The 26841-nt window shown below is 50.8% G+C and overlaps 1 protein-coding gene across 23 annotated transcripts in view; it reads left to right on the forward strand.

The window, feature by feature from the left end:
• Positions 1–26841, forward strand: part of TMEM266 (transmembrane protein 266) — a 128462-nt gene that overhangs the window by 81732 nt on the left and 19889 nt on the right. For all 23 annotated transcript variants that reach the window (XM_084968668.1, XM_084968663.1, XM_084968660.1 and 20 more), the window contains 3 exons: positions 12323–12379; positions 13792–13930; positions 16155–16270. In XM_084968668.1, coding sequence (XP_084824794.1) covers positions 13831–13930; positions 16155–16270 — 216 coding nt within the window. In that variant the 5' untranslated portion in view covers positions 12323–12379; positions 13792–13830. The remainder of the gene's footprint in view (positions 1–12322; positions 12380–13791; positions 13931–16154; positions 16271–26841) is intronic.

Genomic DNA, 26841 nt, shown 5'->3' on the forward strand with positions numbered 1-26841 from the left:
AGCTGCAGCAAGTTATCCAGAAAATCTAGCTAGGATCACTCATGGACGTGGCTACACTAAACAGCAGATCTTCGCTGTAGATAAAAGAACCTCCTGTTGGAAGAAGATGCCATCTAGGACTTTCATAGCTAGAGACGAGAAGTCAATGCCTGGCTTCCATGCCTCAAAGGACAGGCTGACTCTCTTGTTAGGGGCTAATGCAGCTGAGGACATTAAGCTGAAGCCAACTCATTGGCCATTCTGGAAATCCTAGGGCCCTTAAGATTTATGCTAAATCTGTTCTGCCTGTGCTCTAAAAATGGAACAATAAGGAATGGATGCTAGCACATCTGTTTACAGTATGGCTTACTGAATATTTAAGCCCACTGCTGAGACCTATAGCTGGGGAAAAAAAGATTTCTTTCTAAATATTACTGTTCATCAACAATGCTCCCGGTCACCCTAGAGATCTGATGGAGATGGACAAGGAGAGTCATGTTGTTTTCACGCGTGTTGACAGGACATTCATTCTGCAGCCCACAAATCAAGGAGTAATTTTGACTTTGCTGTCTTATTCTTTAAGAAAAATATTTTGTAAGGCTATATCTGCCTCAGACGATTCCTCTGATGGATTCGGGCAGAGTAAGTTGAAAACCTTCTGGAAAGGATTCACTATTCTAGATGCCATTAAGACCATTCCTGATTTCATGAGAAGAGATCAGAACACAAACATTCGCGGGAGTTTTAAGAAGTTGATACCATCTCTCATGAATGACTTTGAGGAATTCAACACTTGAGTGGAAAAAAAATAACTGCAGATGTGGGGGAAATAGCAAGAGAACTAAAATTAGAAGTGGAACATGAAGATGAAACTGAATTACTGCAACCTCACGATGAAACTTTAACAGATGAGGAGTTGCTTCTTATGGATGAGAAAACTAAGTGGTTTCTTGACATGGAATCTACTCCTGGTGAAGATGGAATGAAGTTTGTTAAACCAACAGCAAAGCGTTTATAACATTATACAAACTTTGTTGACAAAGCAGTGGCAAGTTTTGAGGTAATTGACTCCAATCTTTAAAAATGTTTCTTTAAAGTATAGTTGAGTTCCCCTTGTGGTGCAGTGGAAATGAATCCAACTAGTAACCATGAGATTGCGGGTTCGATCCCCAGCCTCGATCAGTGGGTTAAGGATCTGGCATTGCTATGGCTCTGGTGTAGGCCCGCAGCTGTAGCTCCAATTCAGCCCCTAGCCTGGGAACCTCCATGTGCCATGAGTGCAGCCCTAAAAAGCAAAAAAAGCAGAAAATAAAAATAGCTGATTTACAATGTTCCTTCAATTTCTGCCGTACAGCAAAGTGACCCAATCAGACATATATACATATATATATATGTTCTTTTTTTTCATATTATGTTCCATCATGTTCTATCCCAAGAAATTGGACATAGTTCCCTGTGCTGTGCAGTAGGACCTCATTACCTATCCATTCTAAATGTAATAGTTTGCATCTACCAACCCCAAACTTCCCATCCATCCCACTACCTCCCACCTCCCCCCTGCCAAACACAAGTCTGCTCTCCACGTCCTTGATTTGCTTCTGCTTTGTAGATAGGATCTTTTATGCCATATATTAGATTCCACGATCCCTATCAAATTACCAATGACATTCTTCACAGAACTTGTATGGAAAACCAAAAGACCCCCAAATAGCCAAAGCAATATTGAAAAGAAAAAATGGAGCTGGAGGAATCAGACTTCCTGACTTAGAACTATACTACAAAGCTACAGTCATCAAAATAGCATGGTACTGTCATAGATCAATGGAATAGAATAGAAAGCCCAGAAATAAACCCAAGCACCTATAGTCAACTAATCTATGACAGAGGAGGCAAGAATGTACAATGAAGGAAGGACAGTCTTTTCAGTAAGTGGTGCTGGGAAAACTGGACAGCTACACATGAAAGAATGAAATTAGAACATTCTCTAACACCATACACAAAAATAAACTCAAAATGGATTAAAGGCCTAAATGTAATTGACTTCAGTTTTGAAGGAATGGTAAATGCTATCATCAAACAGCACTGCCTGCTGCAGAGAAATCATTTGTGAAAGAAAGAGTGAGTGCAAGCAGTGAAACTTTATGGTTGCTTTATTTTAAGAAATTGCTCTAGCCACCCCAGCTTCAGCAATCCCCACCCAATCAGTCAGCAGCCTTCAACAGTGAGGTGAGACTTTCCACAGTGAAGAGACTACAAGGCACCCAAGGCTCAGATGGTTAGCATTTTTGAGCAATAAAGTATTTTTTTAACCAAGGTATATACATTGTTTTAGATGTAATGCTAGTGCACACTTAATAGACTACACTATAATGTAAACACACTTTTATACACACTGGAAATCAAAAAATTCATGTGACTTGCTTTATTTTGATATTGGCTTTATTGAGGTGGTCTGGTCCTGAACCTGCAGCATCTCTGAGGTGAGCCTGTATATTCTTCTGTCTCCCCTGATCCCCTGGCAGAGGGCTTGGCATCTGATACCCACCAACAAAAAGTGTGAGTAAATTAAGCATGTGAGAAATTATTCTTCAAAATATTGCTTCCACTTCCTCATTTGCCATGACCTTGACAATGATCTCAGGGAGCATAAAAGTTGGATATAGAGATGAAATTTCTTTTTTTTTTTTTTTTGGTCTTTTTTTTTTTTTTTTTTTTTTTTTGCTGTTTCTTTGGGCCACTCCCGTGGCATATGGAGATTCCCAGGCTAGGGGTCGAATCGGAGCTGCAGCCACCGGCCTACGCCAGAGCCACAGCAACGCAGGATCCGAGCCGTGTCTGCAACCTACACCACAGCTCATGGCAACGCCGGATCGTTAACCCACTGAGCAAGGGCAGGGACCGAACCCACAACCTCATGGTTCCTAGTCAGATTCGTTAACCACTGCGCCACGACGGGAACTCCAGATATAGAGATGAAATTTCTAAACAGGTTGGAAGGTACTGCTTTAGACAGTATCAAGCTCACCATCAGTGGAAGTCTGCAAGCGCAGGCCAGGGGACCAACTCACTGGGCTACTGGGCAAGGGATGAAAACCTTGGCAGGGGGTTGAGCTGTGCAACATAACTTTTAAGGTCCTCTCTCCAGCTCTGTGATTCTAGAAATAATCCCAAGCCCAGAAGTTTCCACCTATACCACATTCTCAGCAACAGCTGATCCAGGCAAGTGGGGAGAGCTGAGCTATGACTTCTACCTCCTAGAGGGGACCTAAGGGGAAGAAGCATGTCCTCGCTGACGCTTGGCCACAGAAGCAGACCAAGACCTCACACGGAGCCACGTGGGTGACGTTCAGAAGGAGCTGGGAGGCCACCTCACAGACCATCCCAAGTTTGGGTCCCTGGTGACCTCTCAGTGTAAAAGCCCAAGGCTCCATCTGACCACCCTGCTTTGTGTTTACAAGGATAAAGCTGCCCAGTGCAGAAAATTAAGAAAATACAGACAAGGCAAAATAAGAAAATACAAATCACCCATATGCTCAGCACTCACAGGTGACCACTGTTCACTTGGGTTATGTCCATTGAGCCTTTTTCCTTAAGAAAAATGGGGTCCTCTTGGACCTGATATTCTGGAACCTGCTTTTCCTTTTGTCTATTAACATTTCAACCATGTCTTTTCATGTTTTTTTTTGTTTGTTTTTTGTTTTTTTTTTAATCTTTTTGCCTTTTTTGGGGCTGCTCCCTCGGCATATGGAGGTTCCCAGGCTAGGGGTTGAATCGGAGCTGTAGCCACTGGCCTATGCCAGAGCCACAGCAACATGGGATCCAAGCCAGGTCTGCAACCTACACCACAGCTCACGGCAACGCCGGATCCTTAACCCACTGAGCAAGGCCAGGGATCGAACCCACAACCTCATGGTTCCTAGTCAGATTCGTTAACCACTGCGCCACAACGGGAACTCCCATGTCTTTTCATGTCATTTTACACACTTTTACAGCCACATTTGGGGGATTCTACCTAGTTTTTTTTCTTTTTAATTTTTAAAAATTTCGACCATTTAAATTTTTTTAAATGGTCAAAAGCTGTCAAAAATGTAGTGAGTCATTTAATGTTCCCACCACGCTGCTTTGCCCAATCTCCTCCCATTTTTACCAGCTGCAGCCATGGTATGGCTGTCCCTAGTTTAACCCTCATCTTGGACTTTTAGGATTTCTCCCAGTTCTCTGCTGTTATAAACAGCACCAGCCCTGAACACTCACCCCATCTCAGTGTTCCCCAACTTGGGTTTAAAAGCAGCTTCCTAGAAGAAGGAAGAAAAGTGGTTCTTGGACAGACTTACAGGCGTTCCTGCAGCTTCTGGCCCACAGCCGTCTTTCTGCACGTCCTTAGGGAAGCAGGGACTCTTGAGCCCCTGCAACCCCACCTCCTTCTCCTCTCCTGCCCCAAGTGCTCACTTCCACCCTCACCTGGTGCCATTTCCAGGTGCTTCCAGTTGTCATGACGCGTCCTCTCACCCAGGCGGTAGTTCATTCCTGTGGGTCAGGGGCATAGAGGGAAGGTCAGGCCTGGGCTCTGAATCTCCTAATTCAGCCGCCTGCCAGCTGTCTGGTCCTCCTGGGGACGTCACTTTGCCTCTCTGAGCGGTAGCCTTCCTCATCTGTAAGAGGAGGTTAAAAACACCCACCTCGGAGTTCCCATCGTGGTGCAGTGGAAACAAATCTGACTAGCATCCATGAGGTTGCAGGTTCAATCCCTGGCCTTGCTCAGTGGGTTAGAGATCCAGCATTGCCGTGAGCTGTGCTGTAGGTTGCAGATGCGGCACAGATCCCCAGTTGATGTGGCTGTGGCGTAGGCCAACAGCTACAGCTCTGATTCTGATTTGACCCCCAGCCTGGGAACCTCCATATGCCACGGGTGCAGCCCTAAAAAGCAAAAAAAAAAAAAAAAAAAAAAAAAAAAAGCCACCACACCCATCTTGGAGGGATTTGGGGAGAAATAAGATAACGTGTGTCCAGTTCGTCTCTTAGTCTAGGTTTTCCAGAGAAAACCAATAAATATCACCCTGAATATATACATAACATAAAGAGCTTTATAAGTTACTGGTTCACATGATTATGGAGGCAGAGAAGTGCCAGGGTCTGTAGGCAGCAAGCTGGAGGCCCAGGAGAGCAGATGCTGTGCGTCCCAGGGCACGTCTGAATCTGCAGGCAGGAGACATCCAATTCAATGTCCCCATTCAAAGACAGTCAAGCAGAGAGAGCAAATCCTTCCTCCTCCTGCCTTTTGTTTTCTTTAGCCATCGGTAGACTGGGTGGGGTGAGGCCCACTCCCCCAGGGTTGGGGGTGGGGAGGGCAATCTGCTTTACTCAATCTACTGGTCCAGTTGCTAATTTCACCCCAAACCCCCTCACAGACACGCCCCTAATGATGTCTGGCCAGATATCTGGGCACCCTGTGGTACCAGCAAGATGACACGTAAACATCCCAATTTCTAAGACAGAGCCTGGCACCAAGGAGGCACTTGATAAATGGAAGCTCTGGTTTTATGACTCATTTAGCCCACATTCCCGTGCCCCATTTTTGGCCGCCCTGTGGCATAGGGAGTTCCTGGGCCAGGGATCAGATATGAGCCACAGGAATGACCTAAGCTGTAGCTGCTGCAGTGAGGGATCCTTAACCCACTGTGCCCGGCCAGGGATTGAACCTGAGCTCCAGCGCATCCAAGATGCCACCAATCCCGTTGTGCCACAGTGGGAACTCGAAGCCCACATCTTTTAGCGACTCCATGCCAGGCACTGTAGGTGGTACGGGGCATGAGGAGGTGTCCCTGATCATCTAGACATGGACCCAGCTCAGCTATTTACAGTCTATGGGGAAGCAGCCAAGCAGGTGTGTATAATGAAAGAAGCAGGAAGGACGGGAGCTTAAAACTCTATCTGCAGCCGGTGGGTGACCTCAGCGGGGAAGCACGCTGCTTGCCCATGTGTGAACTGGTAGGTGGGTGGTGGGTCGAGGACCTTCAGGCAGCGTGGACAAGGGACAGAGTTTGAGTGACAATGTCGTGTCTACACGGGAGATGGTGAGAGATGTCCTGGGAGCCAGCCCAGGTCGTGAAAGCCCCCTCCTGGTCTTGCTCAGGAGTAGGGGCTTGTCCTGAAGGTGGTGGGGAGGAGGCTATATGCAGGAGAGGGGCGTGATGAACTTGGCCTTTGAGAGGATCACCCTGGCAGCCAGGAAGGAGACAGGGGTGGGAGGTGGGGGCGATTGGAATGTGGAGACCATTTAGGAGGCATGGTTCAGCCAAGAGGTTAGAGGTTTGAACCATACCAGCAGGAATGGGATGGAGGATAAGAGAGGAGCTGGAGTTTAAGCAGCTAAATGCAGGACTCGGGGACTGGTCGTCATGGGGGGAGCATGGGAGGGAGCAGGAAGGTGAGCACTTTGGTGGGGGGGTGGGGGGCTGGCCTGCGCTAGGAGGGGGTGGGGATGCCTTTGGCCAAGCCGACAAGTGCTGCAGGAGGCGGTCTCGGCTGGAGATGTGGACTCAGGGGGCTTCAGGGTGTCAGATGGGAGCTGAAGCCAAGGGTGCAGTTGTCGGGGGATGGGAGCGCGTGAGTGGGAGGAAATGAGCCCCAGAAGACAAATTTGGAATGGATGGAGGACGAGGAACCTCAAAGCTGACTGAGCAGGTGTAGCCGAGGCAGGGGGAGGCCTCAGAACGTGCGGAATCTTGAAACCAAAGAAGGAGACTTTTTAGAGCAAGGAAGCCAGCAGCACCGCACATGGCTGAGGAGGTCGTCCCTAACCAGGTGTGGGCAGCGTTCCTCCAGTGCAGGGGGACAGGGCAGTGGCTTAAGAGGAACATGGTCAGTGAGGGTTGTTTTGGGATGGAGGAAATGGAGATGTTCATGTGAGGAGAGGAAGTTCTGGAACAAACTTTGCACATCTTGTGGGTTCCAATCTCTCTCCTCCTCCCCCAAGGCCGAGCACAGTGCTCCCTGCGCAGTGAGCACACAGCCAGGTCACATCAGGGCTTAATTTCCTGCCATTCGATCACATTGTCCGTCCCTGCGCTCTTGAACCCATTCTTTTAAGATCCCTGGGAACCTCCTGCCAAAATGAATCCAGCGCGGTGGCAGACAGTGCGGCTTGTGCCTGTGAGCCCAGGTCCCCTGGAGAGGCCGGCCACTGCGTCGGGGGTGGGGGGGTGTCACTTTTACCAGGGAGAAGGCAGCCTCCCTTCACCCCCTAAGCCCCCACAGATTGGGAACCCCTGGGAGGAGAGAAGGGGGCGGCTGCTCCCTTGGCTCCTGTTTTATCAATGCCTAACGGCAGGGGGCGCCCGTGTGCCGCCCTGCGATCACCGCTCCCCTGGCAAACCTTTGTTTTGCAAACCGGTTTAAGACTGCTTTCAGCCCCCAGCTCCCACCCCCTGCCCCCGCAAGGATTTCTCACGTTTCTTACATTCTCCTTGGAGCTGGATCCCGGACTCCATGATATTGCTCCTGCTGCTCTAGTTTAACTGAGGGCTTCGGCGGGAAGGGGAGCCTTCAGCAGTCTTGGCAGAAAAAACTTGCCTTCGGGTAGATCTGCTTTTCGAAGATGCGCCCGAGCTCAACCCCCAGCGGCCTGGTGCCCACCGTGGGTATTTCTTGGGCCAGAATATTCCTCCAAGCTCTGCACCACCCCGCTCCCCAACCCTTCCGGCTGCCGCGTTGCAGGGGCACAGGCTCAGGGCCAGATGCACACTGCTGCTTCCTTCTCCTGGGCTGATGGGCCCAGCGTTGGGGATGGTTCTCTGGGGAGCAGGAGTGCCAGCCCTGACTCTACACAGCAAGCAGTGAGTCAGGGAATCTCTCTCTGCCTAGGGAAGGGGTGCCTTTGAAAAATTTGCTCAAAGGCATCTGATAGACTAGCAGGTGTTGCTACTGGCATCCCCCAAGGTTCCCAGACCCTGGGAAAGGGACTGATTCCCCTGAGGGGTGGGAGGGATCAGGCCTCAGGCAGCAGGAAGCCAGAAGGCCCTTGCTGCCACTTGAGCCAGGCAGGGCCTGGAGCAGATGCAAGGATCAGGACTTCCCACCCTCCCCTCTTGCCGCCTGAAGCCTGAGCCCGTTCCCTCGAGACATGAGGGGAGTCCCCCCTTGGGAGCAGGGCTTTTGCCAAGGGAAATGATGAGGGTCCCTGGGATGGAAAGATGAGGAGCCCGGAAAACAGCAGGTTTACCTGCCCCTCTCAGCCTCAGTTCCTATGTCTGTAAAATGGCACAAGAGCTTGGCGTTTGGTAAATAATAAACAGTGCCATCCTCGAGATTTTGCCAAGACTCTGGCCTCTCTTGAATGCCAAAGCGTCCTCCTCTCCAGAAGGCAGGACTGGAAAGAAGGAGGCTGAAAACCCTTAGTTTCAGGTGGGCTAGTGGCAGCTGGTGCTGAGGGGTCTGGGTCCCTTGGTCCTTTCCTCAAAGCCCTTTGCAGCTCTTGAGGGCAGGATTGCAAAGTCCACGGCCCTGGGAGAGGGAGTGGTGATAAAATAACCTCTTTGTAATGCCTCCCGAAGCCCTCCTGCCCTTCTCTTAGCAAAGCTCTTCCTTGGTGGAGCTTTGTAGCGGCCAGCCCCGGTGAGGCAGGCAGCCGGGACCAGTCCCATGTTCCTCCAGGCTGGCTGAGGGCTTTGGCCGATGCCCCATTGCTAGTAAGGGATAGTCAGAGCTGGAAAGGGGACCTGATTTTTGACTCTACATCATCTAACTCTCTTTCTCCTGGTTGCATCTGGACTTGTGGCTTCCCTGGTCACCCAGGGCATTGTCACCTTACACATCTCCACTGTCCTGTTAGGTACCCTCAGGGGAGTTTGTTAAAAAGGCACATTCCTGGGCCCTGCACCCAGAGATCCTGATGTCCTGGATCTCCCCGAGAGCCTGGGAATCTTCATTTTAAACAAAACCCTCAGCTGCTGCTGAGGCAGGGGCCCTTACCTGCGTGTTGAGAAGCATAAGCCATCAATGGCTTAGCCCATGTTTTCAGAGGAGTGAGATCTGTGCCAGGTGCCATGAGGTGGCAAGGCAGCATGGCCAGGTCCCTTCCTCCACAGACAGGGGGTCTCAGCAGAGGATGCTGCCGGGAAAGGACCGCAGGTGGGGTGTTTCAGAGCAGATCCCTTCTAGCTTGGACATTTCCAGGCCATTTCCCATCTACAGCAGGAAGCTGGCCCAGGAGGCATTTCCTGAGCTCCCTCCTCAGCTGCCTTTTGGCTGTTGAGTTTCCATGGACTGGGCTAGGAAAGAAAGACTCCCTCAGAGGCCTGGTCCCACATGAATGGGCCATCCAGGCTCCGCTTGCCTACCCGGCACCACCTGGGCCCCTAAACCCACTGACCCTCCATCCCTTCCTAGAGCACAGAGGCTCAATGTCTGCTGCCTGCTCCTCCTCCCTCTTAGGTTCCTGGCTGAGTCTCGGCTGGACCAGCTCCCTTCCTCATCCCCCGACCCCACAGATCTGGGGCCACTGCCTGTTCCGTAAGTGCTGCCTGGTTGATGAAGAAGCAGGGTGATTCCTTTTATGTGAGGTTCCTAGAGTAGTCAAACTGAGAAACAGAAATAGAATAGTGGTTTCCAGGGTCTGTGGGAAGGGGGAAAATGGGGAGTTATGTTTAATGGGCACAGAGTTTCGGAGGCAAATGGTTGCTCAAAGGGTGAATGTACCCAATGCCACCGTGCACTTTTCAAAATGGTTAAAATTCATGTCATGTGAATTTTTACCATAATTTCAAAAGAAGGAGAAGCAGCAGCAGGAGAAATCCCTTTTGGGCCAGGCTCTGTTCCCCTCTGTCCTAGCCTGGACTTTTTATCCGTAAACTCTAGAATTGGGAATTCGGGGTGGATGTGGCTGCTGTAACATCTCAGGGGAGACAAACACTGAGTTTCAAAGTCTGCACAGTTCGAGAGTGCAAACAGCAACAAAAGAAACCTGACACTATCTGGGGTTCTTTTACAGCTTGAGTACCCTACACAGGATCAAAACCCCCTGGGTCCAAAGAAACCAAAAATCCAAAAAATAACCCTGGGTCCAAACGCTGACTTGCCTCCAGTGCCTGAGTGACCTTGGGCAGCTTCCTTAACCTCTCTGAGCTTCAGGTTTCCCCTCTGTAAAATGAGAATCACATGTGAGGAGGGCCAACCCAGGATCTACAGCCTACTGATTTATACCAGATGGCAAATGTCAGGCTTTAAAGAATTGGGAGATTTGTATCATCTAACCCATCTCTCCAGCAGATGGGAAACTGAGGCCCGGAGAGGGGATTTGATTGTCCACGTTCACGCAACCAGCCCATCACTGAGCTGTGACCTCAAGATGCTGAACCCCCAGCCAGATCTCTCTCCACCCACTCAGAACTGTGGTGCAGTTAAGCGAGAGATTGGGAAGGGGTAGCCAGGTGGAATGGCCATTAGGCTGCCACATGTCCCTCTGTGGTCTCAAAGATGGTGACATAACTGGCTACCACCAGCATCCCACCTTCTCATCCCTCCCTAGAACTCAGGAGAGTCCTTTATGAGGAGGAGGTAAAGTTTAGCAGCCAAGCCTTTTGGTGGCATAAGTGTGGGTAGAGAGGCTTTCTGCAGCATTGCTGAATTCGGATGGCTGGCCTTGTACTATAGGCCTGTGGGAGAAGGGACCCCACCTGGTGTGATTTACCATGAACTTCTCATCTTGGTCAAGGCAGGGCCTAAAACAAACGGACCAGGGTCATGCAAGACCAGCTTTAAAGTATCGTCTTTGGAGAAAGGTGTGCTCTTGGTGAGGAAACGGCCCCAGAAGGCAGAGGCATTGGAGTGAGTTACTGAGGGTTTTAAGGAATTGATCGTTCATGCCTGCATTTGGTCATTCATTCACAGCATGTAATCACTCAGTGCCCAGTCTATGCCAGGGGTTGGGACAAAGGAGAGAAATCAGACACTATCTCTTGAGCCTTAACTGGGGAATCAAGCAGGCGATTGCCACAAGCTATGGTATAGTGCTGAGAGAGGTTGATTAATATTCCAAGGATTATAGGAACACCCAGGAAAGAGGCACTGAGCCTGGGGAAGGTAGAAAATTTTTATGGAGGTGACGTTTGAGCTGTGGCCAGAGGTGAGGAAGGCCTTTCCAAGTAAAGAGAGGGGAAAAGGACTTGCTGGTTAATACACAGGCCAAGATGCTGTAACAAGAAAACTAGAAACACAAGGGCTTAAACAAGGTAAATTTCATTTCTTTCTCCTGGAAGGACAGGTAGGGTCAGCAGTTAAGGCTCAACCTGTGGTGCCTTGGGGCTAGTGGGGCCCCAGCATGCTTCAACTTGTTGTCCAGCCCTCCCTAATTGAAATCAGCTTCCCACCACACCCACATACCCACATTCTAGTCCTGGGAAGAGGAAAAGAGGAGAGAAAGCCTAATCCCTTAAAGGTCACAACTGGGAAGTAGTGGAATTTCTCTGCTCACAAGCTATTGGCCAGAGCCTGGTCACATGGCTGCTCCAGATGCAATGTGGGAAATGTAGTCTTTTTCTGGGTAGCCATGCTCAAGTTCAATTATTACATAAGAAAGAGAAACTAGAGAGATTGAGGCTGAGGGTGAGTCAGTGGGCAGTCTTCACCACATGTAAAGACAAGGCAGAGGAGAAAGAGCTTGCATGTTTGTAATTTGCAAGTGGTTTGTGGCATGACAGGAGGGCAGGAGAAGACTGGAGAAGGAGGCAGGGTCCTGAGTATCATTTCAAAGGATTCCAAGTGTATCTGGAAGGAGTGGGAGCAGTGAAGGTGCTGAGCCAGAGGCTGGTACAATGACACAGACCTGAGCTGGGACCCTCAAAGTGGGGGCGGTTGGAGTTCCCTGGTGGCTCAGTGGGTTAAGGAGGTGGTGTTGCCACTGCTGTGGCTCAGGTTGCTGCTGTGGCCTGGGTTTGATCCCTGGCTCAGGACTTCCACATGCTGTGGGTGTGGCCAATAAAAAAAAAGTGGGGGAGTTCCTGATGTGGCACAGTGGGTTGGTGATCTGCCTTATCTCTGTGGCATTGCTGGTTCCCAGCCCAGTGCAGTGGGTTAAGGATCCAGTGGCGCAGGTCGCAAATGCGGATTTGATCCCTGACCCCCTGATCCCTGTCTGTATACTACAGGTATGGCTGGAAAAGGGGGGAAAAAAAAAAAGGTGGGGGTGGAGAGAGCACATGGTCTGAGAAACACTTAGAGAATAGTGAAGACTTTTCCATTATTGAACAAGGAAGCAGAGCCCTGGATTCTGAGCTCTGGAATCTTCTCTGCTGCAGGGAGCTGGCAGGGAGAGTAATAACCATGACTTCTTTTCTCACTTCCTCAGACTGTCCTGCGGATCGTGGTGCTTGGGATCTGGGATTACATTGAAAACAAAATAGAGGTAAAGACCAATGTTTACCCTCCACCCCACAAGCCAACCATCCTGGAAGCTGGAAAATGTCACTGCCACATCCATCCCCGGATGGGAGCCACCACCAAGGCCAGCTCCTTCCCGAAGTGGACACGGGAGTCTGTTCAGCTGTGCATGTTGGGTGGGTGGGGAGCGGGGAGGACTGAGAAAGTTTCCAGCAGAGTCGGTCTATAGAGTCTCCTTGAAGTTCTGCAAAATTTAAAAAGATCTTCGTGAAGCATTTGGAAACCTTTTTTTTTTTTTTTTTTTTTTTTTTTTTTTTTTTGTCTTTTTAGGGCTGTACCCACTGCATATGGAGGTTCCAAGGCTAGGGGTTGAATCGGAGCGGTAGCGGCCGGCCTACACCACAGCCACGGCAATGTGGAACCTGAGCCACGACTGCGATCTACCCCACAGCTCACAGCAACGCTGGATCCTCAACCCACTGAGCAAGGTCAGGGTTCTAACCCGCGTCCTCATGGATGCTAGTTGGGTTTGTTAACCACTGAGCCACGACGGGAACAACTGGAAAGCTTTTGAACGCTGTTTCAAAATAAATCCACTGTAAAATGGCTCCATTATCAGAGAGCTGAGTGGGGCAACCATAAAAGCACTTTCAGCCTGGGTTTCTGCAGGGCAAACAGCTTGCTCTGTGTCATCGTGTCAAAGGGAGTGGGGTGTGGTGGGTGGAGATGAGGTGCCGGGGAGGCTGGCTGTCCCCCTGAGGTTGGTGTGCATAGGACAAGACCAGTCAGGTCAGAGCCTGCCACCCACTCTTTCCTCACCAGCCCCCTCGCCACCACAAACACTTTTTAGCCTCTTTGGGCCAAAGGCTGGGAGAAGACCTAGAAGCCTGGCCTGTGGAAGTCTCAGACCGAGGCCAGGCTGGAACGGCTAGTGGAAGGGCAGGGCCCAGAGCTGGCACGCAGCTGGGTCCTCTCCTCCTCTAGCTCTGCTCCTTGCAGGGTTCGAGACTCAGCACCAGCATTGGATGGAGATGAGATATAGGCTCTGGGTTCTTGCTCCCCAAGGGGAAGGGGCCTGCCTTTAGCCCCCACTGTCAGAGAGGGATTCAGTGAGGCTGGCACAGGAACACTGGGATACGGGATACAAGCCCCATTCCTAGAAGGGACAAGATGCTGGAGACAGATGCATGAGAAAAGAAGCTTGGAACAGCAGCCTGAGGCCATCTGAACCCAGGCTGGTGATGGGCTGAGGCCATCGGGGGAGAGAGTGCGCAGGAGCACATCCAGGACGAGGAGGGGCCCCTAAAGACTGGGGGTGGGGGTGGTTCAGGGGAGGCAGCAGGGATGAGGGTGACCTTCTGCTTGGCTGACCTGGTCTCTGGTTCTGGGACCTTCAGGAAAGTGGCCCGGGGCACTGAAATCTACCTCCTCTCACAGGTGTTTGACGGGGCTGTGATCATCCTGTCCTTGGCCCCGATGGTGGCATCCACGGTGGCGAATGGTCCCAGGAGCCCCTGGGATGCCATCAGCCTCATCATCATGCTCCGGATCTGGCGGGTGAAAAGGGTCATAGATGGTGAGTGGCCCAAAAGGGGGGATGTTTGAGGCAGAAAGGATGGCCTCTTGGGTCTCTCATCCTCTCGCCTGGGCCTCTCTCCCTGGTCCCCACCCCCATGTCCCACCGTGTGAACACTGTGGGGTTTGAATCTTGTCAGGGAGCCCCTACTCCAGAGTCCTCATTAGTTGGGATGTGATTGGGTCTAGCTTTGCAGGCCCACGCTGGGAAGGTGCTGGGAGGTCGTCTGGTCCACTCCTCTCCCTGCACAGATGGGGAAACTGAGGCCAAGAGAGCTGAGTGTCTTACAGCAAAGCAGCTCTGAGCCAGAAGTAGTGCCCCGGATCTCTGACGCCCGCCGGTGCTCTCTTAGCTGTTCACCCTCCCCCATCTGCACAGGCTCTGTTCTTGGCTCCGTCCCTGAGAACATCCGCTCCCTTCAGGGCAGGAACAGCGCCTTCTGGCTCGTGTCTGCCAGCTGTGAACAGCTGGACACCCTCACACTGATGAGTCTTGACAGCCCTTGCTCGGATGCTCTTCCCAGCTGTTTCTCCTTTTTCCTGACACGTCAGGCATTGCCATGTCCCTGGGAGCATCACGATAGGGATATGCTGTGTGAACAGATGGATGTTAATTTGTTACCCTCGCCCTGGGCGTGAACTGGCTTCAGCAGAGACCCAAGGAGGCGGCAGCCTCGAGGCCTGCAGGTCTCAGCATGGGCTGTCCTTGAGTTTGGAAGCAAACAGAAAAATTCTGATTTCTCTCCTCTGCGTGATTCCTGCAGCAGCCAGAGAACATCTGGAGGTTGGGCAGCTGTGGGTTGAAAGGGACTTGGAGAGTTGAGATGTGGAGAGTTCTAGAATATAGTGTCCAGAGAAGCCTATGACTGAGGTTTCTGAAGGTTTCTGGAAGGGCTGGGTTCTGAGAGGTATGAGAGGAGTGTGAAGGGCAGAGGCCCAGGTGGGGTCGGGAGTTGAGACTCAAACTTCCAAAAGCCCAGAGAACTGACAAGGGAGGGATTCCTGGGGCTGCCACTGGCTGAGAGCACATGGAGTTCTCCAACCCAGAGTCCTTTCTCCTCAATGTGTGTCAATTATAAGTAGGATCAACGATGAGTAACAAGAGACTCAGAGAAACAGTGACGTAAACAAAACAGAAGGTTATTTCTCTCACACGAAAGTCTGCAGCTAGGCAGCCCAATGTGGCTGCTTCAGTGCCTGCCATCACGTCCTCATTTTAGCCAGTAGGAGAAAGGAAGGGAGGAAGATGATAAAGAGGCCAAAGAAAAGCCCCAGCTGCCATTTCTTTTTACACATCTTTACTGAGATATAGTCATATACCATAAAACTCATCCATTTGAGGTGCACAATTCAATGGCTTTTAGCATATTCATAGCATTGTGCAAACATCACCAAAAATCTAAGTTTGGAGTGTTTTTATCACTTCAAAAAGAGACCCATATCCATTATCAGTCACTCCCCATCTCCCCCGACCCCTAGCCTTATGCAACCACTAATCTACTTTTGGTCTCTATATATTTGCCTCTTCTGGACATATATAAATGAATCATATACTATAGTATTCCAGTGTATAGATGTACCATTTATTTATCTCTTTGTCAGTTGATGGATATTTAGGTTGTTGCCACTTTTGTAAATGGACACTCATGTACAAGTTTTGGTATGGACCTATGTTTTCATTTCTCTTAGATTCCTAGGAATGGAAGTACTGGGCCATATGGTAGCTCTTGGTTAAGCATTTTGAAGAACTGCCATTTTCCAGAGCCGCTGCCCCATTTTACATTCCCATCGGCATTGTAGGAGGGTTCTAGTACTTCCATGTCCTCATCAGCCCCAGCTGCCTTTGACGGAAAGCTTCCGGAAGCTGCTGCAGGCCACCTCCACTTGCATCCAGTTGTCCAGAATGTAATCTTGCAGGGCTCATAGCTGCAAAGGACCCTGGGAAATGTAGTCCTTATCTAGGCGGCTGTGCACACAGCCGCAATGAAGGGTTCTTCCGTCACTATGGAAAAAGAGGAAAATGAGTCTCTGGGTCACAATGGCATATGGCTGCAGCCCTCTTATACTTTCAGGGTGCTATTGGGTACCTAGGCACCCCCACCCCCCAGATCTTCCGAGAACCACCCCCGGGCCCGAGCCTGCTGCCCGCTGGACGCTGGGACCCGCCCCTCCCCCACTACCCGCCCTGCCACTGCCAAGCTCTTCACCGAGCTCTCTTCTTCCAGCCTACGTCCTGCCTGTGAAGGTGGAGATGGAGATGGTCATCCAGCAATACGAGAAGGCCAAGGTCATCCAAGACGAGCAGCTGGAGAGACTGACGCAGATCTGTCAGGAGCAGGGGGTAAGCACTGCCACTCTCAGTTCTGCCCGGTTCCGTCCAGGGCTGAGGACACTGGTGGTGCCTAAAGCCCCAGGGTGCCCTGAGGTCAAGGGGCTCTCCTCCAGCCCCTTCAGAGACACATGGGAGCCTAAGGCCCAGAGAGGGGGAAGCATAAGGTGACTTGCGCATGGCCTAGCCCGGCCTGGACTCAGCCCTGGTGCCCAGGCTAGGCTTCTTTTCATCTTGCCATGGTAACCAGTCAGCTGTCCGGCCTGGACTCAGCCCTGGCGCCCAGGCTAGGCTTCTTTTCATCTTGCCGTGGTAACCAGTCAGCTGTCCGGCCTGAACCCAGCTGAGTCACCCACCAGTTATCAGGGTCTTGTGGGTGCAGTGGTCTCTTAAGCAGGGGGTCGGGTTCTGTCTGCAGAGGTTGCTGGGCACCACTGTGGGCTAGTTGCTCCCTAGGACCCCCAGGTACCCCAGAGAGGCATTAGCTGTGCTCTCTAGGAGCTGTGGTGAATACTCAGACAGATGACAAGCCATGAGGCTGTGCTGGGCAGAGCCAGAGGGGAGGGCAGCTGGGCCCGGGAGAGGGCCTGTCTGGGATACAGAAGTCTGTACTCGAGGCCCGGCCCCTGGTCCCCTGGACTTTAGCCACAATATGCCACTCCTTGGCCCCCTGTTCCTTCATCCCTATGATAAGGGGGCTGTGCCCATGTGAGTAGGACAGACAGCCCCTTCTATAGGAGTTTAAGGGAGAGGTCTGGGGTGCTCAGGAGGGGACAGGACAGCAGGGCCCTGCGGCAAGGCTGCAAAGCTCTGTGGAAACAGCCGTGAGTGCAGGGAGTGTTCTGGTACCAGATGTGCAGAGTGGGAATGCCACAGAGGGGACTAGCTAGCGAGGTGATGGGAACGTGGTGAGAGGACGGCCCCCAGCCCCACAGCCTTCACAGTCAGCCTCCCAGGGCACCAGACACTCGCTGTCACAGGCCATGCTTGCTCACACCGGGCACTATGTCTCCCACTCAGCTGGAGGGCATCCTCTGACTCCTGTTCTCCCCCAGCCCCAGTCCAGCACCCCACAGCTCCCCAACCCCAGCTTCCCATGGCTGGAGGAGGCCCTGGACGGGGTGGGGAGTCTGGAATGTCCCCATAGAACACACATGCAGCGTCTTCAAAATCATCGCCTTGGAATGTCTGTCAGGGAACCAGATCTTTTTTATCTACTTTGGGAACACCATAGCCTTTGACTTCAACACAAATGCTTATGAATGGTAAGAGGGGACATCAGGAGTTCCCGTCGTGGCGCAGTGGTTAACGAATCCGACTAGGAACCATGAGGTTGCGGGTTCGATCCCTGCCCTTGCTCAGTGGGTTAACGATCCGGCGTTGCCGTGAGCTGTGGTGTAGGTTGCAGACGCAGCTCGGATCCCGCGTTGCTGTGGCTCCGGCGTAGGCTGGCAGCTACAGCTCCGATTAGACCCCTAGCCTGGGAACCTCCATATGCCGCAGGAGCGGCCCAAAGAAATAACAAAAAAAAAAAAAAAGAGGGGACATCAGGGGACATAGCCCTCAGAGGCACATTGTCCACAGTATCCTGGAGCAGGGCCATCGACATGGGGCATCAGGCTGGGAAGACAAGTGCTCCAGCCCCTAAGCAGTTGGCACAGTTTTATTCTCGCCTGTGCATCTGGTCAGCCAGCACTGTCCAGTGCCCATGCTGGGCCCTGGGGACTTCATCATGGACAGGACTTGGTCACTGTCCTCACGAGGCTCTGGGTGCCCCAGGGAGTTTGGCAGGCCCATAGGTAGCCAACAGCTATGGATGCTTGCTTCATCAGGGACATGTGGAGGGAGGGGGTCTTTGTGTGCTGGGGGTGGTGGGATGCACGGGTTTCCAGAGGCACTGACATTGAGCCATGACCCCTTAGAAAAGGGTGCCGGGTGAGGCATGGGAGTGGGCTTTATGCTGGGGGAGTGTTCAGGGTGTGAGCAGAGGGAGGGAATGGGGGGATTTCTTGGGAAAGGCCCGCATGGCTGACCAGGGAGTTTGGGCTTCATCCTGATGGGAGAGAGGAAGCCTGGAGGGTTAGAAGCAGGAATGGGGGGATCTGGTCAGCTTTGAGTTTTTGGTGGGTGTTTCTGGCCGCTGTTGGAGGACAGATGGAGGGGCAGGCGTGGAGATGGGGAGCCTGGTAGAGGCTGTAGAACCACCGAGGGGAGAGGGCCTGGGCTTGGGGCAGAGGAAGGTGGAGGGGGTGAGGGAGCACAGCTCGGGTGTCATCCAGGACCCGGTGGAGCATGGTCAGGCAGCACTCAGTCTGCTGTCTGATAGGAAATTGAAGGCTCTGCTCTGCTGCATTTGGCCACAGACACAGCGCCGCCTCTGCTCTTGGTAATGCCAGGCCTCCTGGCCACAGAGAGAGAGCTGGCCTGCCTCTCGTTACCTTCCCTGTGCTGTGTGGCTGAGGCGACACCCTGATGGCAGCCCAGCTCCCATGTTTTCCATCCTGCCCCCGTCCTGAGCCCCCAGGGACACCCCCCCACACCCTGTTCCTGCTGTCCTGGTTCACGTGCCCCGCCTAAATGTGGCCTCCTTCCCGGGGGTCTGGGCCGGAGGGAGACTCCCTTGGACTCTGCACAGGAAAGAACCAATAAATAAAGACAGATTCCCTCTAGGTAGCGACATCTGGAAAAGAGATGAACAGAAACAAACCATTTTAATTTAAAAAACACCTGAAGCCTGTCATCTTAGTTAAGACAGCAAAAAGGCCCAGACGGGCTGGAATCCCAGCGGGCTGCCAGGACGGCGGGAGGGACTGCTCGGAGCAGCATCTGGGCTCGGCTGAGAAACCAGGGAGGCTGTTCTCTGCCAGCTCTGCTGGGCCCGCTCCCTGGGGTGAAGCAAATAGACACCTCATTTTCAGCTGGATTGTGAGACCAGGCTTGGGGCTTGACTGGGCAACTAATATCCTTAAAGAAATGTGAGTGCTGGCTTATGGGATATCAGGAGGTGGCCAGACTCTTTGAGAGGATGATGCCTGGCATGGTTAAGACCAGATCTGTATCTTAATGGGTCTGAGGGCCAGGCCTGAGTGCAAGGCCAGCTTGGCTATTTGTGGGTTTGGGCACTGAGGTGACTTCTGTGGGCCTCAGTTTTCCTAATCTGAAAAATGGGAATAGCGGTAAAATCCTTGAAGGACAGTTGTGAAATTGCTTAGCCTGAAGCCTGGCATGTGATAAATGGGGGCTCTGTGGGAATTATCCCCTACTTTCCCACCTGCACCCATTTTATAGGTAGGAAAACTGAGAAGTAGGGACTTGATCAAGAGCACACAGCTCAGTGAGGGCTTTTAGGGCCAGGGTTAGATCCAGGTGTCCTAGCTGTGCAGGCTGTTCTCCAGCCCACCTTGCTTAGGGTCATGTCCTATGACATTTTTCTACCCATGTCACTTCTCAGGGCCTGATGAAAAATTGATCAGATGACACGTTAGGGTGTCTTTAAACCACAGCCTGAGGACAGCTCTTCTCCCTGCCAGCACAGACCCAGCCCCACTCAGTGGCCTCAGCAGCCTTTCCAAAGTCTCTGGCTGCTCCCCCTGCCAAACCTCCGCCAAACCCCCTTCCAGGTCATTGTCTTCATCTTTGTCATGATCTCTCTCACGCTCGCTCACACTCTCTCTCGCTCTCCCCCTGCTGGAGTTCTCAGGGTTTAACGAAGCCATTTCCAAGCTGAATTCATATATGCTACCTAAAGAAATCGACATTTACCAAAGTTCCAGTGAACTACGTAGAATCTCACTTTAAACGAGTCACTTTGCATTCCCCTTGCTCTTCTGGCATGTATTTGCATAACTATTTGCCAGGGCTTACCCATCTTAGTTCTTTTTGTTTGTTTGTTTGTTTGTTTTTATCTTAGCTCTTTTTTGAAATAAACTTTATTTTTTGGAACAGTCTTACATTTACAGGAAAACTGTGACAATAGTACAGAGTTCCCCTATACCTTATACCCCGTTTTCCCCATTATTCACATCTTTCCTTAGTATCCTGCGTTTGTCACAATTAATGAACCAGTGTTGATATATTATCAAGGTCCACACATTGTTCAGATTTCCTTAGTTTTTAATCTAATGTTCTTGATCTGTTCCAGGATCCCATCTAGGACACCACGTTGTATTTAGCCATCTTGTCTCCTGGGGCTCCTCTTGGCTATAAAAGTTCTTCAGACTTTCTTGTTGTTGTAGTAGTTGTTGTTTTTTAGGGCCTCCCCTGCAGCACATGGAGGTTCCCAGGCTAGGGGTTAAATCAGAGCTGTAACTGCTGGCCTATGCCACAGCCACAACAACGTGGGACCTGAGCTGTGTCTGCAACCTACACCACAGCTCATGGCAATGCCGGACCCTTAACCCACTGAGGGAGGCCAGGGATCAAACCTGCGTCCTCATGGATGCTAGTCAGATTCATTTCCAATGAGCCATGACGGGAATGCCAGACTTTCTTGGTTTTGATGGGCTTGGCAGGTTGGAGGGGCTCTAGTCAGGTGTTTTATAGGCTGTCCCTCTATTGGGATTTGTCTGATGTTTTTCTCATGATTAAATGGGGGTTCTGGGTTTGGGGAGGGAGCCTGCAGAGGTCCAGAGCCATCCTCGTCCCATCATATCAACGCACAGACTGTCATCATGACGTCACTGGTGATGATGACCTTGATCCCCTGGCAGAGGTTGTGTTTGTCAGGTCTCCACTGTAAAGTGACTCTTTTTTTTAAAAAAAAAAAATTCATCTTAGCTTTTTTAGAAAGCTTAAATTGCTTCTTATTGTGACCCTGTGAAGACTCTTGGGTGACATGGTCTTCCAGCTTCTTCCATGAATAATATCTTACACATTTTCTCTTCTGCACCACATGGCTGCTCATTTCTTACCACGGGCCACACCCCAGGTGCCCCAGAACCACCTCATGTTATAGAGGAAGGGCCCCTGGATTTGGCAGATGGGGGGATGTGAGGCCAGTTAGGAGATTAGGATGGAACGGGGGTCTCTTATGGCTCATTCTAGTCCCACCAACCCAGCCCTCTGACCACACTGACCCTCTGGTCTCACAGGGAGACAGGATTCAGTGCTTCCCTCATTCCTATATCTCTCCTGACTCCTGAGCTCCCCTCAGCCTCAGCAGATGCCTCCAGAAAGAAGAGACCAGAGGGGCCAGGGCAGGGGCGGGAGGAAGGAGGACACTCTGTTGGTCAGTCTAACCTTTCCCAAGCCCGGACTGGCCTGCAGCCTTCTTCCCAATGGCTCATTTCTACAATGGAAACAAGTAGCCTCAGGTCCCTGCATCCAGCAGTCCTTCTGCTGTAAAGTCATTCCCATTCACTTTGATTTTGCTCTCTGTGGATTTTGCTCTCTGTCCAGCCAGATTTTTCTTAGGCATTCATCTCGCTGGTACACAGATGGATTCCAGAGGTGGCATGCTAGTTACTGTCATTCAGAGAGATGGTGTGAACTTTGGTCTCTCTCTGCGCATTGGCTGCTTCAGAAATCAAAGCTGTTTTAGATGCTGTGGTTAAATCAATGAGATGATATATTCTTCTGACGTGTCTTACAAAACCACTTCTAAGGTTTTAGTACATCCCGGCCCAGGACCTTGCTGTCATTCCAGAGCCTATCTTGAAGTCCCCATTGTACCTGCTCTTGGCTCTATAAGCCGTGTAACACCTTTTGGCCCCAAATAATAGGATCCAACTCGGCCCACTGTCTAAGTTTGTTTCTCTTCCCTGCTGGGTGCTGTGGGCTCAGTTAAGTCCTCCTTCCTCAGCACTCTTCACAAAGGACCACCAGCAAAAGACCTAGGCAGGGGGCACTCAGTCTAGGGTGACTTGAGACCCAGCCTGCAAGGAGGTGGGCGGAACTCTAGGAGAGACAAGCATCAGTCTCTGAAAGAAGAGTCCGCGTGGGGGCAGCTGGGAGGGCGGGCGGCATCCTCTTACCCAGGGAGTCAGTACGTGGTTTCTGACCTCAGCTCCACCAATAACCCACTTACTCTCTGGGCCTCAGGATCCTCAATGAAAAAATGGAGGAAACAAGGCTGACATCATGAGGATGCTGTGAAAATCAGATTAATTCAAGTAACGCATATAGGAAGTCTGACCCACTGGAGTCTCTTGGTAAATTTTATTTTTATTTTTTTTATTTTGCATTTGCTTTTTGTTTGTTTGTTTGTTTAGGAGCACACCTGCTGCATATGGAGGTTCCCAGGCTAGGGGTCAAACTGGAGCTGCAGCTGCCAGCCTATGCCCTACCCCACAGCCACAGCAACGCCAGATCCTTAACCCACTGAGCAAGGCCAGGGATCAAACCCACTTTCTCATGGATACTAGTCAGGTTCATTACCGCTGAGCCCTGAGGGGAACTCCTCAGTAAATTTTAAAAGAGAGATGGAGAGAGAGAGAGGGAGGGAAAGGTTGGGGGGGGAGAGAAAAAAAGAAAGAAAGAAAAAAGAAAAGAAAAGAAGGAAAGAAAAGAAAGGGAGAGAATAAAAGTAATACTAAATCATTTATATAATGGTGCCCATTACAAATGCACTGCCACATGTTTTAGCTCATTTTGACTCTGATGGTCAAAGTTGGCCGGCTCAGTATGATTAATCCTTTTATAGATGGAAAGACTGAGGCTGAGAGAGGCTGTTGCTTGCCCAGTGTCCCACCATTTGTCATGGAAGGAAGGGCTTGGGATGGAACTCAGGGGTTCAGTGTCCATTTTCCTACACCAGAAATTAGGGCATCTATACAAGTCACTGTTAGAATGAGTGACACAAGAATCTCGGTGGCCTAACACAAGTGTGTGTGTCACTCATCCCATGGCCCAGTGCAGCTGCACTTGTGGAAGGGGTAAAGGGACACTGTTCCAGCAGTTCACTCTGGCCTCCAGGCTCTTCTCATTTTGTGGCTCCTTCTTATTCAGAGTGCTTGCTGCTTTCTCCCTTTGGCCAGGGGATACAAAAGGGAGGGTAGAGAATTGTGCACAGAAGATTTTTACTGGCCGGGCCTGAAAGCAGTGGCATTGCTTCTACCCCCATTTCATAGGCAAACTCAGTTATGCAGTCACACCTAAGGCACCAGATGCCAACAAAAGTAGTGTCTGTGCCCAAGAAGAAAGCAGTCACCTGCATAGCCATCTAGTAGGCTGGCGATGTTTCCTACATCCACGTCCCCTTCCCAATAGCAAGAATCCTCCCTGGCCTATGTGCTGAAGAAACAGGATGATAATCTGGACCCTAAGCCACAGGCATTCCTGGTGGGGCCCGGTAGAGGGCGGGTGGTGTCCACTCACTGCCTTCAAGGGCCAAAGGGCCCCTTCCGTAGGTCAGGAGCAGCAGAAAAAGGGTTCTAGCCTGGCTCAGGGGCTGGTATTTGATGCCTGCTCTTTTCGGAGAGCCCCATCTGTTCTTGCAGAGGCTACCACCCCCCCAGCTCAGCACAATAGTCTTTGTTACCTGGATCATTCAAGATCTCCACTGTGGGACATGAAGTGTGTGTGTGTGTGTGTGTGTGTGTGTGTGTGTGTATTTTTTTAAACTTGGGAAGTGATTTGTAAAACAGCCGATAGCTTTAATGACAAGCCTATTTAGCTGATAAAATTAGCCATCAGAGGAATAACTTATGTTATCCTTTTGCCATAATTTAAATTTATGGCCAACTACCCATCATCTTCACAGTGGATGGAAAGGGGCCAAGGTCAAATTCAGCTTCACCCTGCTCCTAAATCATTAGTTTGCAACTGTCTCCTGAGTTTTATTGTTACCAACAATGGCGAAACTAATGGAAATAAACATTGGATGCCATCCCAATAGCAGATGGGTTTGAAGGCAGGGCAGTGTGTGCAGACAGCACTAATAGGATGGAAGAAAATTATTGCTCTTGCATTAGATAGCATCGAGCTTCTGGCCAAAGTGTGCATTGATCAGGCCAAGGCCATGTCAGTTGTACTCCACAAACCAGACCATTAAAGGCAGAGATGCACTGGGTGTGCCCGCCTGGACGCCCCAGGGGTCTGGCCCCGCCTGGGCAGGCATTAAAAGCCCAGCCCAATGGAAGGGGCCCAACTCACTCCAGTAATGCACACTGAGGGCTTCCCTGTGGATCCCGGGCTGATCTGGTCAGGTTATCTGATTAGAAATACTTAGCTAATGAGGTGCATTAAGAAGCTCTGTGCCGCACTTTCATTCTTCCCAAGTCACAGGGTGGTCTTTTTCTCCCACTGGACCTGTTTGCCAGTGGGAAATTTGCTTCATTTTGTCGTCAAAGCCACCATGCTCTTTCTCTCCCAGGTTCCCAGGCCCAGGGGAGCCCTGGAGAGCCTCAGGGCTGTGGGTGTTTGTCCTTGTCTGTGGATAGCAGTTTGACTCCAGGGTGTCGAGGTGTGGGGGTTTTGTATTTATCCTCCTTGGAGTTCTCTGAGGTTCTTGAATTTGTGGGTTGGTGTGTTTCATGAGATTTGCAACAATTTTGCCATCGTTTCTTGCTTGCTTGCTTCTGTTCCATCCCACTGTTCTTTTCCTTCTGCAGCTCAAACAGCATATGTGAGACCTTCTGATCATGCCTCACTTCTTTGTTATACCCTCTTCCATTCCCTCATTCTCTATTGTTTCTTCCTCTGGTGGTTTTTTTTTAAAACATTTTTCTACAGACCTAGCCTCAAGTTCAACATCCCTGTCTTCTGCTGTGTCCTGTCTGCTGTTAAACCCATCCAACAGAACGCTCAATTTTAGATATTGTATATTAAGGTTCTAAAAGTTTTATTTGTCTCCTTTTGTCAGTTCTGTTTCTCCATCGAAATGCTACATCCATTTTGTCCATCGTTTCCTCTAGTTTCTCTAACATATGAATCAGTTATGTTGAAGCCTTTGTCTGCTAATTCAAATATTTGTATAGGTCAGCTTTTATGCAGATTCTAAGCAGCTTCTTAACTGCTTTATGATTTGATAATCAATCCCTTCTTCCTGCTTGTTTGCATGAATAGTGAGTGATTCTTGGTGTGTGCTACACATTGGTGATGATTCATTTTAGATGTTCTGGATTATATTATCTTTCTCTAAAGAGTTGGCTCTCTGGCAGTGGGGCATTTCTGTAGGAGCAGGGATGGCCCTGAGCACAGCACCAAGAATTACCTGCCCCCTGCACTGTGTCCCCTCCCAGTTAGAGTCCCAGAGTTAGCACAGAGCTTGTTACATAGACCAGAACCCAGCTGGTCTGTTCGCTTATTGAATACACAGTGAAACTGAGGCCCAAAGAGGAAGAGGGACTTAGCAGAGGCAGAGGGAGGGGTGATGGGCCAACAGCTCAGGCTCCTACCTCCTGGCTTTTTCCCCACGTGGGGACCTCCTGCTTGTTCCTGGCCCCTGTTACCATCCAGCTTGCCTGTATTCCATTCGAGCTGAGTCACTTCCATCTCTCCCATAAGGCTTCAAGTTCCTTGACACAAGGTCTGAAGGGCTGGAAGCCAGATGCATGGGTTCTGGGTCCAACTTTTCTTATGATGGATCATGTGGTCCTAGCCTTTACTCCACCCTGTCCCCTAGCACAAAAGGCTCCTTCCCGTCTTGGGGCCTCAGTTCACCCACCTAACTAACGAGGCCCTGCTATCCCAGGACCCCTTGACAGCCCTTCATCCACTAGGGAAGCACATGTGGCCATGTTCAGTACAAGGGAATCAGGAGCCAGGCTCTGAGGGTCCCAGCTAGATCAGCCTGTCAACTCCCTGGCTGTCACAGCCAGTGACCAGAACTAAGAGCCATTTAGCCCATCTGTGGTAGCTCTATAAGGACTCAGTCATTCCTCCTCAGGGCAAGGGCTCACAGCATCCAGCCACCCCACAGCCTCTGGGAATGAAGCTTGTAAAAATATGTCCCCAAGTGAGATTGCCTTCTCCTTCACCCCCATTCCAATCCATGCCCGAGCTGACGCTTTTACCTCCTAAAGAGTTCTCATCTTCATCTCCACTGTCTCCAGGCAAAATCTGGTCATCTCTGGCCTGGACTGCTGCAGTAGCCTCCCAGCTGGTACTCCCATATCCGCCCTGGCTTATCCCCATCTCATCTCTTCTCCACTGTGCTGTCAGCACAGTCCTTTCAAAATGCTCATCTGAATCACCACACCATTCTTCTGTTCAAAAGATTTCAGGGATTTATTGTTGCTTGTTTCTCCTTTTTTCTTTTTGGGAGTTAATGAGTTAGCGGTTGAATTGGAGCTGCAGCTGCCAACCAACACCACAGCTCACAGCAGTGCCGGGTCCTTAACCCACTGATCAAGGCCATGGGTCCAGCCCACATCCTCATGGATACTAGTTGGGTTCGTAACCTGCTGAGCCACGATGGGAACTCCTCTTGTGGCTTTCTGAAGAAGGACCAAAGTCCATACAACATCTGACCATTGGCTACAGGGCTGCCTGGTGTGGCCCCTGCCGACCTCCCAGTCCTCTATCTACCACACACACCAAGCCTCCTCTGCCACCAGTGCCACCCAGAGCTAGCCCTTGGGACTCCCATGAGGGATTTGTTCCCTGCAGTGCAGTAGGCAGGCCCTGTCACCGGGGCCACCCAG

This window comes from Sus scrofa, chromosome 7 (assembly GCF_054392235.1).
Source record: "Sus scrofa isolate SSC_HxYL_T2T_F1_AM1 chromosome 7, Sscrofa_HxYL_maternal_Yorkshire_Landrace_v2.0, whole genome shotgun sequence".
Taxonomy (NCBI): domain Eukaryota; kingdom Metazoa; phylum Chordata; class Mammalia; order Artiodactyla; family Suidae; genus Sus; species Sus scrofa.